This window comes from Perna viridis, chromosome 1 (assembly GCF_037379345.1).
Source record: "Perna viridis isolate PV_CMFRI_1.1 ecotype Kerala chromosome 1, ASM3737934v1, whole genome shotgun sequence".
Taxonomy (NCBI): Eukaryota; Metazoa; Mollusca; class Bivalvia; order Mytilida; family Mytilidae; genus Perna; species Perna viridis.
Window position 1 is genome coordinate 16,106,205 of NC_142445.1, and position 14,339 is coordinate 16,120,543.

At 31.6% G+C, this 14,339-nt stretch overlaps 1 protein-coding gene across 6 annotated transcripts in view; it reads left to right on the top strand.

The window, feature by feature from the left end:
* LOC148627454 (uncharacterized) overlaps positions 1–14,339 on the top strand; it is a 56,684-nt gene that overhangs the window by 32,188 nt on the left and 10,157 nt on the right. For all 6 annotated transcript variants that reach the window (XM_088573545.1, XM_088573554.1, XM_088573514.1 and 3 more), the window contains 19 exons: positions 858–987; positions 1,511–1,545; positions 1,761–1,902; positions 2,220–2,434; positions 2,843–3,010; positions 3,260–3,443; positions 4,202–4,444; positions 5,124–5,344; positions 6,023–6,128; positions 6,636–6,752; positions 6,960–7,095; positions 8,262–8,442; positions 8,814–9,090; positions 9,411–9,597; positions 9,798–10,009; positions 11,679–11,911; positions 12,096–12,249; positions 12,502–12,680; positions 14,166–14,309. In XM_088573545.1, the coding sequence (XP_088429671.1) occupies positions 858–987; positions 1,511–1,545; positions 1,761–1,902; positions 2,220–2,434; positions 2,843–3,010; positions 3,260–3,443; positions 4,202–4,444; positions 5,124–5,344; positions 6,023–6,128; positions 6,636–6,752; positions 6,960–7,095; positions 8,262–8,442; positions 8,814–9,090; positions 9,411–9,597; positions 9,798–10,009; positions 11,679–11,911; positions 12,096–12,249; positions 12,502–12,680; positions 14,166–14,309 (3,264 nt within the window). The remainder of the gene's footprint in view (positions 1–857; positions 988–1,510; positions 1,546–1,760; positions 1,903–2,219; positions 2,435–2,842; positions 3,011–3,259; positions 3,444–4,201; positions 4,445–5,123; positions 5,345–6,022; positions 6,129–6,635; positions 6,753–6,959; positions 7,096–8,261; positions 8,443–8,813; positions 9,091–9,410; positions 9,598–9,797; positions 10,010–11,678; positions 11,912–12,095; positions 12,250–12,501; positions 12,681–14,165; positions 14,310–14,339) is intronic.

A 14,339-nucleotide genomic window follows, 5' to 3' on the forward strand; every position in this document is an offset into this window, starting at 1 on the left:
ATACTTATTAATATCGAAAAACATCCTTGATGAAAATTAATATTTAAAATCTTCCCGGATAATATGTCATATCAAAAAACTTTCCAAATCATTAACAATTACAACACTGTGAACTATGTTTACCCAACAGAAAACCAAGCCCGACCTTTTTTTTTAAAAAAAAAGTTATAGTATCTCTAAAGAAAACCCTTTCAGACATGTGTGTGTTAAATCCTATTATCATAAGGTTGGGTATTTAAACAATTTAATAGTCATGGAAAACATTTAACTATAAAATATCCCCGGATTAAATTTGGTATTATTTTTCGGTGGAAAGTATCTCACACAGGATACTATTGGATGTTACATAATCTACTTATTCTATAGTATATTTGAGTTTAGGAATGGGAATTGGGATCCTGAACGGGACGAGAATTATGCTGATGTATGGAGTAAATTAAATTTCAAACCATAGAACAGTTTTACAGAACGAATTTCATAGATTATACACACAATATACGGAGATAATGTAGAATGAGTATATTTGATGCAACATATAACAATAAAACCTCTTTTTTATTATTGTCTCAATTCCCTTTGCATTTTGACAAACAACGATCACAGCCCTAAAATTTAAATAAAAGGGAGATCTGAGAAGTTGATCCATCAATATTTAAAAAAAAATGTCTGTATGTGTTCCATATATTTGTTCATAATAGACCGTATGTAGGATATACCTCATTCTACTTGAATTCTAAATGCATTTCATACATACTAAGATAAGTGTAAACTCAAAAATGGTATCAAGAACTGCGTGTAACTGTAAGATGTGATCTGAACAGAGTTATGTTTAATATTCATTTAAAAAAATGTTTCAGAAATATTATTTCACTGTGAAAGCCATTACTTCAGCTGGTACGGTTGAGTCATATTCTGATGGAGTAATGGTTGTTGACACCGGAACTAAACTATCAGGAATCTCAATACACGACGGTCCCGTTTGCACTTGTACGTAGAAACATGTTATATTCACATTGTACGGAAGATGATGAAGTTGTTTCTTGATTTGAATTTGCTGATTATTTAATAAATCATCAAATTATAATGTTTTTTTTTGTTTGCATCGACTCGTTGAATCTGAAAAATGCTTAGTATCAAAGTATAGAACGAGAGATAAATAGTTTACAGATTGACATTAATCAGATAACTTTATGTCAGAAGCCATTGATTAACTCATCTTTTAATATTCCCATTAGAAAGCTCCATGAGACCTTACTATTATTCATCAGTTAAACTTTTATGCAATAAAATTTAACCAGCCATTCTGGTTCGAGATTTATCTATAATTTTAATGTCAATAGTATTAAGATAAATTTATAATTACTATAGATTATACATAATTACAGTAACGGTATTCCACTCCGAAAACACACACACACTAATATATACAAACAATATACCAATATGAATTTAAAAATGTTCATGAATAATGTTAGTTTAACTGGTAACATCTCCCGTCATTTCATTGTAGATGAAACAAGTCTAAATGAAAGTCATCATACAAATGTAAGTATAATAATCAAATTTTAAGACTTATTAATTAACTTTCAAGCCTACAAAGATTATTGCTTCAGAAGTTCACGATACACGATTTGGTGTTTGCACCCGTTTGGCTTGCACATAGCAATGCTTACACCAATGAGCAATCAATAAAGCTTTGATGCTTTAATAACTGTAATTAAGGTTTAATTATTATGTGTATTGTGACAATTTGGTTGTAGGATATTTTGAAGGACTGTCTACAAGATATTGATTACCAAACCTCAACGACTACGTTCTTTGCTAAATGGGATATTCCAACAGCTTTACACGATGTTATCAGAAGTTCCTGGATATCTGTAGATATACGATCACCCGTTGGAGGTTAGGGAAATAACACTATATGCATGCACGCAATGTTTATGGTTGAATGAATAAATATACCGCTTACTTTCATACATGTTGTACATTTGCGAAATAGTGCGCCCTATATTTAAATTAACTTGTTTATGTAAAGCAATTTCTTTAGCAGTATTAATAGACGTTTCATTATGGCTCATACATTTACCATACATTTTATACCTATTGACTTATTGCTAATACACAGACCAAAATTAACATGAAAACTTGAAACTGGCTTGAAATAATATGACCCACACTATGTTCATATAAACATGCATACCCTAAATTGTTTTACTCAGACTACTGGAGTACTTTTATTGAGTATGGATACATTGGAAGTCATCAAGTAGCAGTACTGGGGAATTTAGATCTTCAGCCAGGAAGAACTTACAGGTTTAATATAAAATTATGTGCTGACAATCTTTGCTTTCCTCCATTGAGAAGTGATGGTGTTACAGTAGTACCTACTGCCCCAGTTACAGGCTATATCGAAGTTCAACTAGATAAGTCGAAGGTAAAACTGATCAATATAACAACTTGGCAATTCAACAGAAACAGTGGTTTGATATTGTTCAGGAGTATGTTCTGTATTATATACCATTTTAACTCCAAAAAGCGCACAATAATAAACACTATCGATAGTTTGAACTATTTGTGTATTCTGAATTTAATTAATGAGTATTGTGCTACGTATATAAAAATTATCTTTTGTGTTATGGGCAAATTTGTTGTTTTTTTTATTTTATCTTACGATTGATCAAAAGATTGCCTGACGAAAGTGTTTCCATGGATCGAACTGATTCCACTTTAACTATGTTAACACTAAAGCACCCGGCTTTTACGTATCAAATCTACCTTTGTATCTTGTTTTATTTTGTTTGATTTAATTAGTTTTAAGTAAACAATGTAGTTTGTATTGTAGATGACAGTCCTTACAAAACAAATGTATGACCCTGATATAGAAGACAGAACGGAAGCCAAAGAAGCTATCGACTTTTATGAATGGGCAATTGTCGACGGTTCAAGAGAAGCGGGTGTTTATAAAAAGTGGGAAAGGGTTTCAACAGTTCAAAGGATAAATAATACTCATGTGAGTTATTCTAATTTTAGATTTCCGTGTAATCAAAATATTTACTTTTCTGTAAAATCATTTTCTGTATCAACGGTGTATTTTCCTTTTTATTGTAATGGATAAGAGAGTGTGTCAAGCACTCGATGGTATTTCTGTCCAGCTTTGATTGAAGATTGAACACACGACTGTAAAATAAATGAAATGTCTGACAATTGAAAAAAATTACCCAACTACAAAAAAAGAAATAATACAAAACTTGATATTTAGGTAAAATTTGACATCATCCTCGAAGATGATATAGATTTTGCAAAGTGTAAAAGAATTGCTTTACGAGGATACAATAAGGCTAGCGTATGGAGTGAAGTTCAGACAGAAATAAAGAAATGTCGCATAAAAGATGACCATAGCCAGATCATCCCAAGGGTAGTAATTGACGCTATTGGAAGAACTGGTAGGTACAATATTTATGCTTAATTTATAATGTGTTGACAAGTTCATGTCAGCTATATTACTTCTGTCAATGAACCTATATGCGGTATAATATTTGGTAAGATAAAGAATAGAAACAATTTAATAGAATGTATATTTTTCTAGTAAAATGTATACAGTATTAACAATTGTCAAATGAGATGAAATGGCTTAAGAAAAAAAAAAAACTACAAAATAAAAAAACCCTAAAAGGAAAATGCAATTAGGTAAGCCACCTTGAGCTAATGGATGGTTTGGTTGTGTTTGACCATTGATCAAATGCACTAGTTAAAAAGAGCCTGTCCGGACATTATCTATTAACTTATTTTTCTAAGTCACATTTGTTGGTACAAAGCGCATTTCAAATCATAAAAACGATACTTAAAGATATCCTTATGGATATTCCAGATGACAAAGATATTCTTAAAATCATAAAAAAAATACTTAAAGATATCCTTTTATTCTTTTATGACATACTTTTTCCTGTATCTCACACACAAACAATTTGAGGATATTTGTAAGGAAGGAAATATGTCTAATTCAGAAACCAAATTGGGTGAAAGCGAGTTGAAAATTGAAAATGAACAATACATTGAATATTTTTCTTTATGAATTCGATAATTTATATATACGTAGGAAATGTGATATGATTGCCAATAAAACAATCCTCAACCAAATGCCAGGCATTGAACGATTTGTTTGATTTAAAACTTAGTTTTAATTCTATATTTTTTTTAAAAGAAGAAGGATCATTAAAGGATGTTTTGTTAGAACCTAACACACCATGGAATTTACCAGATGTAGACTATATACCAACTAAAAACGTATTATCAGCTGTGTGGCCATCTTTACACCATGATTCATATCAGTGGGGTGTTTTAGAAGTTCGACCAAATGATGCTTTGACATTTTACAGAAACTACACTGATCTTGTTATCACCGATTCTTGCTCTCATCCAGATATCATCAAATGTGGTCATACAGGTAAAGTGTTTTTATTAGAGTCATATTGTGGACCACAAATGTAAAATATTACCATAACTATCACAGATCAAGATTACACATACAGAGTGCTACCAGAGGAATCATCTAGCGTGTTCAACTATTATCAATGTAGTCATAAAAGTAAAATGATACCAGAAATATGATCAAATTAGATTATTCTGGTAAAATGAAACAGCCAAATGAGGCCAATATTGAGAAATATTCCTGATAGTATCATCAAATTTGTTCTTTCGGCTGTATAAGTATTAATGTAATAAGCATTGTACGAGACCATATAAACATAATGGTATAAGCGAATCACCAAATGTGTTAATGGAGGTACAACTTTTTTTTATGTTAATTGGAGTGGTTTAGAAAACTGACATGTCTGATAATAAGGATATGTGGTATAACTATGATAGGTGTTTCACAAAAGTGAAAATACAAACAAACCTCATATTTAAGGACCTGAATGATATACAAATTTTAATGAAACTATCAAAAAAACCACTCACATTTCAAAGCCTTATTCCAAATATTGCTACTTGCTATAATTCCTCGAAATTATTTTTACTATAAACCAATAAAGTTGTAAGATTGTTACTACATTTAACTTACGCCTGAAATGTGAAATTCAATAACATCAGATTTGACGGAATATTATACTTTAAAATTTAAGAACACAGATATATCAATGTACATTTCAATGATTCTCACGAACTTATACATGGAAAACGATACGCTGTATGTGTCCATGCTGAAAGAAAGGAAATTCAACATGAAAAATGGACAGAAATATTAGACGCTGTGTCGACCTGCAGTGATGGTGTAGTAGTAGACCTTACAGCTCCAATTGGAGGAAATGTCTGGGTGGGAACAAATAAGGAATTTTTATATCAGGTAAATAGCTTATTAGCAAAATTCATACTGACCAAAACAGGCAGAGACTAGCGGTAAATAAATTAGATGTCATTACATCGAGTATTGAAACTTAAAACACATAACAAAAACAAAGAAAAAATATAATATATTAAATAGCTAAATATTAAATCCCATGGCACCAAACAAAGGCAGAGTCTGACGGAAGATTACACAAATATAATTTTTTCTGGTAAAAAGTTGATTCCATACAAAGTTTCAAAGATAGGTATTTGGTCTATATGAGTATTAATATTTTAGATGCTCATTTATGACACAATGAATGTAATGTTCCAATATATGTCGAAGCTCCAGTCATAGATTGTTATTATGTTCCTGTTTACATTTTAAATTTCTTATAACATATAACATTGATTACAATGATGTCACAAAAGTGCACAATGCACGAATTTACCAGACATGAAATCGTCATTAATTTAAAATATCAAAATATGTTCGGCGGCCAAAGTTAAAATAGGATAGGGAACATGAACACTTTGGAGTGATGAGACCTTTCTAGAAGACTTTGAGCCTTAATCTGGTTAATGTCATATCAATGTCGTACTCTATTCAAAAGCATCACATCAGCACTAACACTTGTCTTAATAATAAAAACCGTAAAGTATTTTCGATTTTAAAACGATTTCATTTTTGTCACAGACATCCTCGTCAGATATTTACGTTACATGGGATTCCTTTATTGATGTTGAAGAAGAAGGGCATTCGATGCACTCATCCGGGATATCCCATTACTTTGTCTCTGTTGGTTAGTATCGTTTTACAAAGAAATAAAGATAATAAGCAAAAATTACATTGAATATTTACTCCTTGAAACTCGTGTACAGCATATCGAAATTTGCAATAAATATGATTGGTATTTTTACCAATAAATCTTATTAGTAAGCTTTTATAAGCGTACACACAGTTTATTATTGTCTCTGTGTTTGTTTCTGTTTTGTTTGCTTAGTTGCTTTTACAGTAAACATGTATAAGGAAAACGACACAGACGAAGACGAAATATTGTGTTCGGTTTATCAACTATTTCTTAATGTCATTTTTTTAAAACTTTATTATGTAATTCAGTATTTCAGTGTTAATTGCATTTCATTTTAGAACTAAAAGCTAACCTCCAAAAGAAAACCCAACAAAACAAAAACGATAAATGAAAAAAGAAACGCACATATGCATGATCTGTTCGATATTTAAATTACAATACAAACTTCAACATTGTATTTATTAGATTATTGATAATATTATTTTATCTTGTTTGAAGGTTCTGTTAAAGATGGAGTTGATGTTATTGACGAACGAAATGTTGGCGTTACCAATCACGTGTCTTTTCACGGCCTAACCTTGCAAGAAGGACATACATATTTCGTTTCTGTATCAGGTAAGTTTATTTTAACTGACTATTAAAAGAAAACAAATATAACATAAAACTAATTCCGCTGCCCTGTTTTAAAGTTATCGCAATGAAAAATGTACATCTCTGTCTAAACTTCTTTATTTCTAATCAGTGGTTGTTTTTAATATTTACGTAAATATTTATTAGTTTAATAACCATACAATTGTATTAAATGTTGAATTTTGTCATCAGGTGTTGATTTCATCAACCGAACGACAAAAGTTCATGCCAATCCCGTAACAATAGATACAACACCCCCAGTAGTTTCATCAGAATCTATATATATTGGTGGCAGAATTTTAACTAATTTAAGCCAGATAGAGATTTGGTAAATATAATTGAAGTAGAATGGCCTGATTGTAATTACTTAGAAATAACAAGTTCAAACGTATTTTTTTATATGGGACAATATATGAATTTTCTACTCAATACAAATTATATATACATACATTAAAACTTGACTTCATAAGGTACAAGAACGCGCGGAAAACTATGCATTTTTTGTCATAGATTTTCTGAAAAGTTCCATATTAAAGAATGTTCAAATCTATTTTGGTTCCATAAGATAGCCAAATGATACTTTTGAAAAGATCCGCTCTCTATTTGATATACAAAGATCATTCAGAAAAGTGGTATACATCTTATCAAATAAAGCCACATTTACACGAAGGAATTAAAATCGAAATAGTAATTGTTCTGAACAGATCACAGTTCAGAAATATTGCTGAACACATTAACTGTATAAGAATTATAATTTACGTTGCCCGTGGTGCTTTTGCATCAATCCGACCACATGTTTTATGTAAACAAAGTAGATTTTTTTGGTAAATAACTTATTTCTATTTCTGTTGTTAAGTGGCTTTATAGGTCTATATGTTGAAATGTAAAATGACCATTCCAATCTTTCTGCTCTAAGGAGATAATTCACGCAAAAAATTAAATGATTTCTACTGTATTTTAGTGTTATTTACAGGTTTATCTCGTTTATTTGGAATTCTTCAGTGCATTTAAATAATTGACATCTCTTATGAACAAGGATTATATGAAAAAAAACACGTTTTAACCTCTGTTCAGTATAACGTTTTAAACCAAATATTAAAAATAAAAAAAATCTAGGATTTCCAACCAAGAATCACATTTCACATGATTCTTAGCTGGAGCACTAGTTAAGTACACTAAAATACCTTTTCACACCCGATATCAAAGTTTTCAGTACGTGCGTTTAATTTATTATTGTTATTGAAAGTCACCCGAAATAATTATAGTGATTGGTAGTTTGAATTCATTATTAAAATTATTAATAAATATATGAAATGTGTTTGAGATTTTACAAGAATTGAGTTCTACAGCCACTTAAAGATGATCCGAATAACATTGCACTTATGTATTCATTGTTTGAAATATACTAGTTAAAATTACTTACAAAAGGCTTAATACTACTTGTCTACGTAGTTGTTCCTTTTTCAAATGAAATTCATTTCCTTCTTTTTGTAGTTGGAAAAATATATTCTTTGATATTGAAAGTGGTATCGACCATTACATGGTTGGATTAGGTTCATTATCCGGCCAGGATGATCAAATAAAATTTTCTAGAACCGGCCAGAAATGTGGCAACTTGAAACCAGACCAAAATCATCAAATGATAGAAGGCCACCCTTATTTTGTTACTGTGAAGGTAATTCATGATTCATAAACAATAGTATGTCAACTGCGAATTGAATTAAACAACCATTACTTTTTTTATTCACATCAACGGTTTTATGTTAGAACCAATGCCAAACGAAATATTGTTTTATATGAATAAACATATAAAGAATATAAATATACACATCTAAAATATCCATGTGCTAATCAATTTGTATCCTCAATGTAAAACTGCGGAAGATAATTAATTATCGTATAAATCATAATGCATGATTATCATATGACATTACGTCACACTACGTCCATTTCATATACGTAACGAATGCTGTTATGTTGATGGATGTACAACAGAGAACTTTCTGCTTGTTTGAATATTACATGACAAATTTTTGTTGTGTTTAGGCATACAACATGGCCGGACTTTCCACCAGTAAATCATCCCTAGCTAACATTTACGACATTTCACCCCCTGTTGCCGGACATGTGTATGATGGGAAATCAGACGCAGTCTCGTCTCACTCTAAAGACATTGATTACCAAACAGATATGAGTCAACTATCCGTTTACTGGGAAGGATTTTATGATCCCCATTCAGTTATAAAGTGCTACCGCGTTTATATCGGAACTTGTTCTGGATGTTATGATATCATTAATGAACAAGTTGTAGGTGCTCATGCATGTAAGTATTTCAATCCCGCAATTGCATCTCATATTGACTTTGGATATGTGAATACATTGATCTTGAAAGTCAAGTCACGACCAAAATTAAACAAAAAAAGAATTCTTTTATCTCAGATAGGGTTGGAATGCATCAACTCATTGACTTTGATATTTCAAATGCGACCAAATGCAACTGAAGAACACACACGTAAATGCAATCGTTCTTCGTGAGTTAAGAAAGATACTTGTTAGATAGTAACCTCATATAAAAATGTGATAAAAGCCAAGGGTTATTGTGAGCACAAATTTACAATTGATTTTCAATATATTTTTGTTCAGATTTTACCTGGTCAAATGTCGCCCTGGAGGCTGGTCGTACATATTATTCTACAGTAACAGCATGTAACACTGGAAATATGTGTACATCTGTGACATCAGACGGTGTAACCATTGACAACAGCCCTCCTGTACCAGGTGTTGTTCAAGATGGCTCTGCTGATTATGATATCGAATTCCTGTCAGTTAGGTAAATAAGCGTCTATTCAATTTTATTCAGAGTACAAGATATATTTCATAATGTGTTATATATGTGACTACATTCGTTGTTTTGGCTAATATTATTTCATTTTTGATCAGATGTATTTTGAACTATGTTTCACAGATGTAATTTCACACAAGCCGTATTTCATGTCTTATTTAGTTATTTTTTTCTCAATATCTTTCCAGGAATTACATTTCAATTAAATGGTTTGGATTTAATGATGCACAGTCTGATATAGATTACATTGTTGTTCGGGTTGGTACGTCTCCGGGATCAGCTGATATTTACCCCCCACATATTATCAGTGAAACAGATATGGTGATTATAACAGACTTGCCAGCACCTCTACCACCTGGAAGACGTATTTATAGCACCGTCCGTGTTTACAACAAAGCAGGTACTTCTTGATATATTGATAAAATCATCTATGCATACCATAATATTGAACACCTCAAAACAAAAACAGTAAAACTAACGAAAGTTTTTATCAAAATGTCATGTACTTGCAGCTACCAATTTTGGCTTGATTCGATGACAAAATTATTAGAAGATTTATTTCTTATTTCGCTTTTGAAATTGAATTAAAGTTTGAATTTCTGAAAGGTAGGGATAAAGGAGGATGTTATATGAGGCAATGTAACCTGTAAGATGACGTAGTTTATTTTATTGATATATTTGTTTTTAAAAAATCATAATGCCTTCTACAATTTCAAATCAATTAGGATTTATTTTTCAAACTATTATCAGTACGAAAACAAAATATAGATATTAACTTTCTGGCAGACTGAAAGGCTATCAGTGCTTTTAAGGTCGTAGGTTTAGCTTGCATTGATTATCATTATGAGACTAGCATTTGACCTGTAAGACAAGTTAGAAGAAGAAAAAATACATAGACTATGAAAGGGCCTTTGATCATTGTGGATCGTTACGGTATATCCATCGGTACCATGGGAACCAATTTGTCATAGTTTTCCTTTCCTCTTTCGTCTACCCTGAACTTGACTTTTTATAAGCAACTCGGCGGGTTTTTTCTAGAAAAGCAGAGGACACTTACCCTACCGGTGCACCTGGTCCATGCTACCAGATTTTAGTGGAGTCTTAGTTGCTCCTTTAATTTTGTTACTTGATATGTATTACTTTTGTTAATTTATGTTCTTTGTTGTGTGTGTTTGTTTTCCATGTCTTGTCTGTTCACTCGATTACTCTTTCATCGTAAAGACATGGATTTGGTGCCCCTTTTGTAGGTTTCCGTAGAGGAATTGATTCAGTGAAGATTCTAATAGATTCGAAAGATCTTCTGGAAACCCTAAATGCTAGATTATTTTCAGAATATAATAGCATGCGCGGTTGAAAACGAAACTCAGAAACATGAGACATCGTTGTTACTCCAAAAAAAGAAAAGAAAATAAGACGATAAACCTAGATACAAAAACGTAGTACTTGGAACGTAATGCCTCATTTTTTGTGAAAATATCATCTTTTAAATATACCGAAGGTGTTGTCTAAATCGTGGAATTTTCTTTCTACAACATTTTGTTTAGTGCGTTGGACGTGATTTTCAGAAAGCGGTCGGCATTCTGATGGGAATAAATTGTGCTCCGCTACTCACGGACTAATCCTTCTGTCTTATGAGGCTGACTAATTATCTTAAGATCTGATCTATAGAAAGGAACATCGCTCGTGAACCGCGGACGTGACATTTTATAAACAAATCGGTAGAAGAGCAGAGAACTTTTACCTTATCGGTGCACCTTTTGCGTGCTCCAAGTTTTATATGGAGTCCATGCTGCTAAATAAATTTTATTTCATTGTGTGTGTTATTTTGGTTGTTTTATGTCCTTTGTTGTGTGTGTTTTCCCAGTCTTGGAATATAATTATTTGATTTTGAAGCTTGGTTCTCCTGATTGTTCTTTCAGTAAATATGTGTCTCTACTGTAATGCTTTTTATGCTTAAAATTAATAAACAAAAGAAAAATAAGGTTAGCTTAATGTTGTAATGTAAATTTAATTTAGTTTATGTTTTCAGAAAAGTGAACCTTCTCTTAGCTTCATATTTTTGACCTCAGGGTTATACACAGAATCTACATCAAATGGATTTCTTGTTGATGTGTCACCCCCAGATGTTTTGGAGCCACCAAAATTATCACGTGATATTGGCTCATTAACTGAGGACACATCTGTCTTGAGATCGGCAATTAGATTCCAATGGGATGTTGAAGATAAACAGTCATCTATACTCCGGCAATATATATCGTTTGTATCACACCAAAATGGAGAGTTCAATTCATCGTCAGTGATGGTAATTGTTTTCCTTAGTACATTTGCTGTAATAATTATACAATATAAAAATAACTAAAACGGTATTCAACTACAGCCATTCCCGTAATTGACATGAATAAAAAACAAAATTATCATTGTAATTTAGATAAATATTGAGACGATTCAATGGATAACAAAATATGCTATATGTCAAATAATTTTAGATAAATGGAATACTCAGAGAATATACGCTGACTGATTTAGAGTTACAAGACGGAGGAACTTACTTCTTCAAACTGATAGTTTGTAACGGAGCTAAGATATGTACAGAGACAGAGTCTGATGGAGTATTGATAGATACAACCCCACCTACGTCAGGTAAACTTTTTAAAAACGAACAACATCGGATAGTTGATATCACAATATACCTCTAACAACAATATAAAGGGATATATAGTGAATATTCGTTTAAATTTGTATTTTCTATTACAGTTTCTTACAGCGTCTTTTTATGCCTGCTAGAGTTGAAAACTTGCATTTGTTACATATGTAATCTGGATTAAAAGTCGTTACTTTCGAGGTTAAAAATTCTAATAGAAAAACATGCATTTTTTATCATTTTGTTTCAAGGTATGTTTGCTATTGGTACTTATCACGCTGCTGAACTCACAAGACATACAGAAGGATGGATGACTTGGTCTGACTATAGACTGAACTTATCCTGGGTTGGATTTACTGATCTTCATACTGGTATAGACAAATACTATGTATCTGTTGGGAGTCAGTTCATGGGGAATGATTTAAACAAGGTATGATACACACATTGGTATAGAAAAATACTGTTTATCTGCTGGGACATTACGTGGAAAATGACTCTAACAGGATATGATATACACACTAGTTTAGAGAAATTCTAAGGAACATCGTGATTACTAACTCATTACACAAATATAAGACTACTACAGTACACGTTCACTCATATGCACAAATATTATTTATCACTCAAAGCACACTCACTCACATTTCCTAGGAATACGTTGACTTACCATTGCACACGTTTGATACAAAAATATAAAAACACTTGCAGTTTCTTGATTAAAACTGGTGTTGCTCACACAGTGTTTTTAAAATTGAAATATAATCTATAAAGCACACTCTTTCAAGCAAAATCGAATGAATTTTTCAACTGCCGTAAAACTTATTACGATTCTCAAATCTATTTTTACAACCTTTCTATTCTTAATACATATATTTAGCCCCTAATTGGAACCCTACGTAAAAACTTAAAGTCTGTTGTTTTAGTATTGTACTACCTCAAATCTGACCTTTTACTACTCCAAATCCAAGCGACTGGTATTATAGTGACCGTTGATTTTTTTAATGCCGGTGATTTCGATGGTGTCCTTTCACATGTTCTGAGCTTTATTCAAATATTTGTGATCATTCGTTAATTAGATATTTCCTTTTGTTTATATGTTGCATGTTGGGTTAAGGAGAGTATGATATATAATTGAGTGAATTTTCTGGTCTGTTTATTTGTTGTTTCATCTCATTTTTGACCTTACATTAAAGTGGGATTTTTAAGGCATTATAAAAACTAATGTAATCCCATCGCAGACGTGCACCTGTCCTGACCTTGGATTTTATTACTTTTGTTGTCGGGTCTTTCAAAACTTACTTGTGGGTGTGTTTATACTTATGAAAGACGTTTTGTTAATCTCTGTTAGTACTAACTTTTTTAAAGGGTATACGATGGTGTATTTGTTGCGTTTCACCATATCTGTTCCTTTTTCGATTACTCCTTGTTATCGCCGAAACGTATTACTAGTTGTTTACATATTTTATTTAAATAACACAGATTTTGCATATGTAATAAAAGCATTGTTTTCTGTAAACTATCTTTCCCAGGGCAATAATATTTTAGCAGTACAGAAAACTTGCGTCACTTCCGCCCAAGTTTTAAAAATGAAACGAGACTTATTCACTTTATTGGTGACATCATAGTCGGTTTATGTAACGTTTGTCAGTTGAATCTGAAATATGAATTATCAACAGAAAAGAGACTCATTTTATCCACACGTCATTTATGGGTGTGTGTTTTTTTTTCAAATGAAATGTAAATAATTCATTACTAGCTAAAGCCCTCGTAGTCAATATCAAGATTTCGGGCAAAAATATTAAATTTGGGTTAAATACAGAAAAGCTATAATTCAGTCATGTTGTTTGTACCTGATCAAAATGTTTGATTATAAAAAATGTTTATACTAATTCATTGTAACATTTGTCGTTAATAGGTACCTGGACTCCCTGCAGAATTCTCTCATAATGAGTCTACTGTAGAGTATGCAGACGAAGGTCCTTTACAGTATTTTGTAATTTCAACGCAGCATCTTGTTAATTACGAACATGTATTCATCACTGTATGGGCAACGAATAATGTAATTCTATATAAAAAGCATTTAACACAA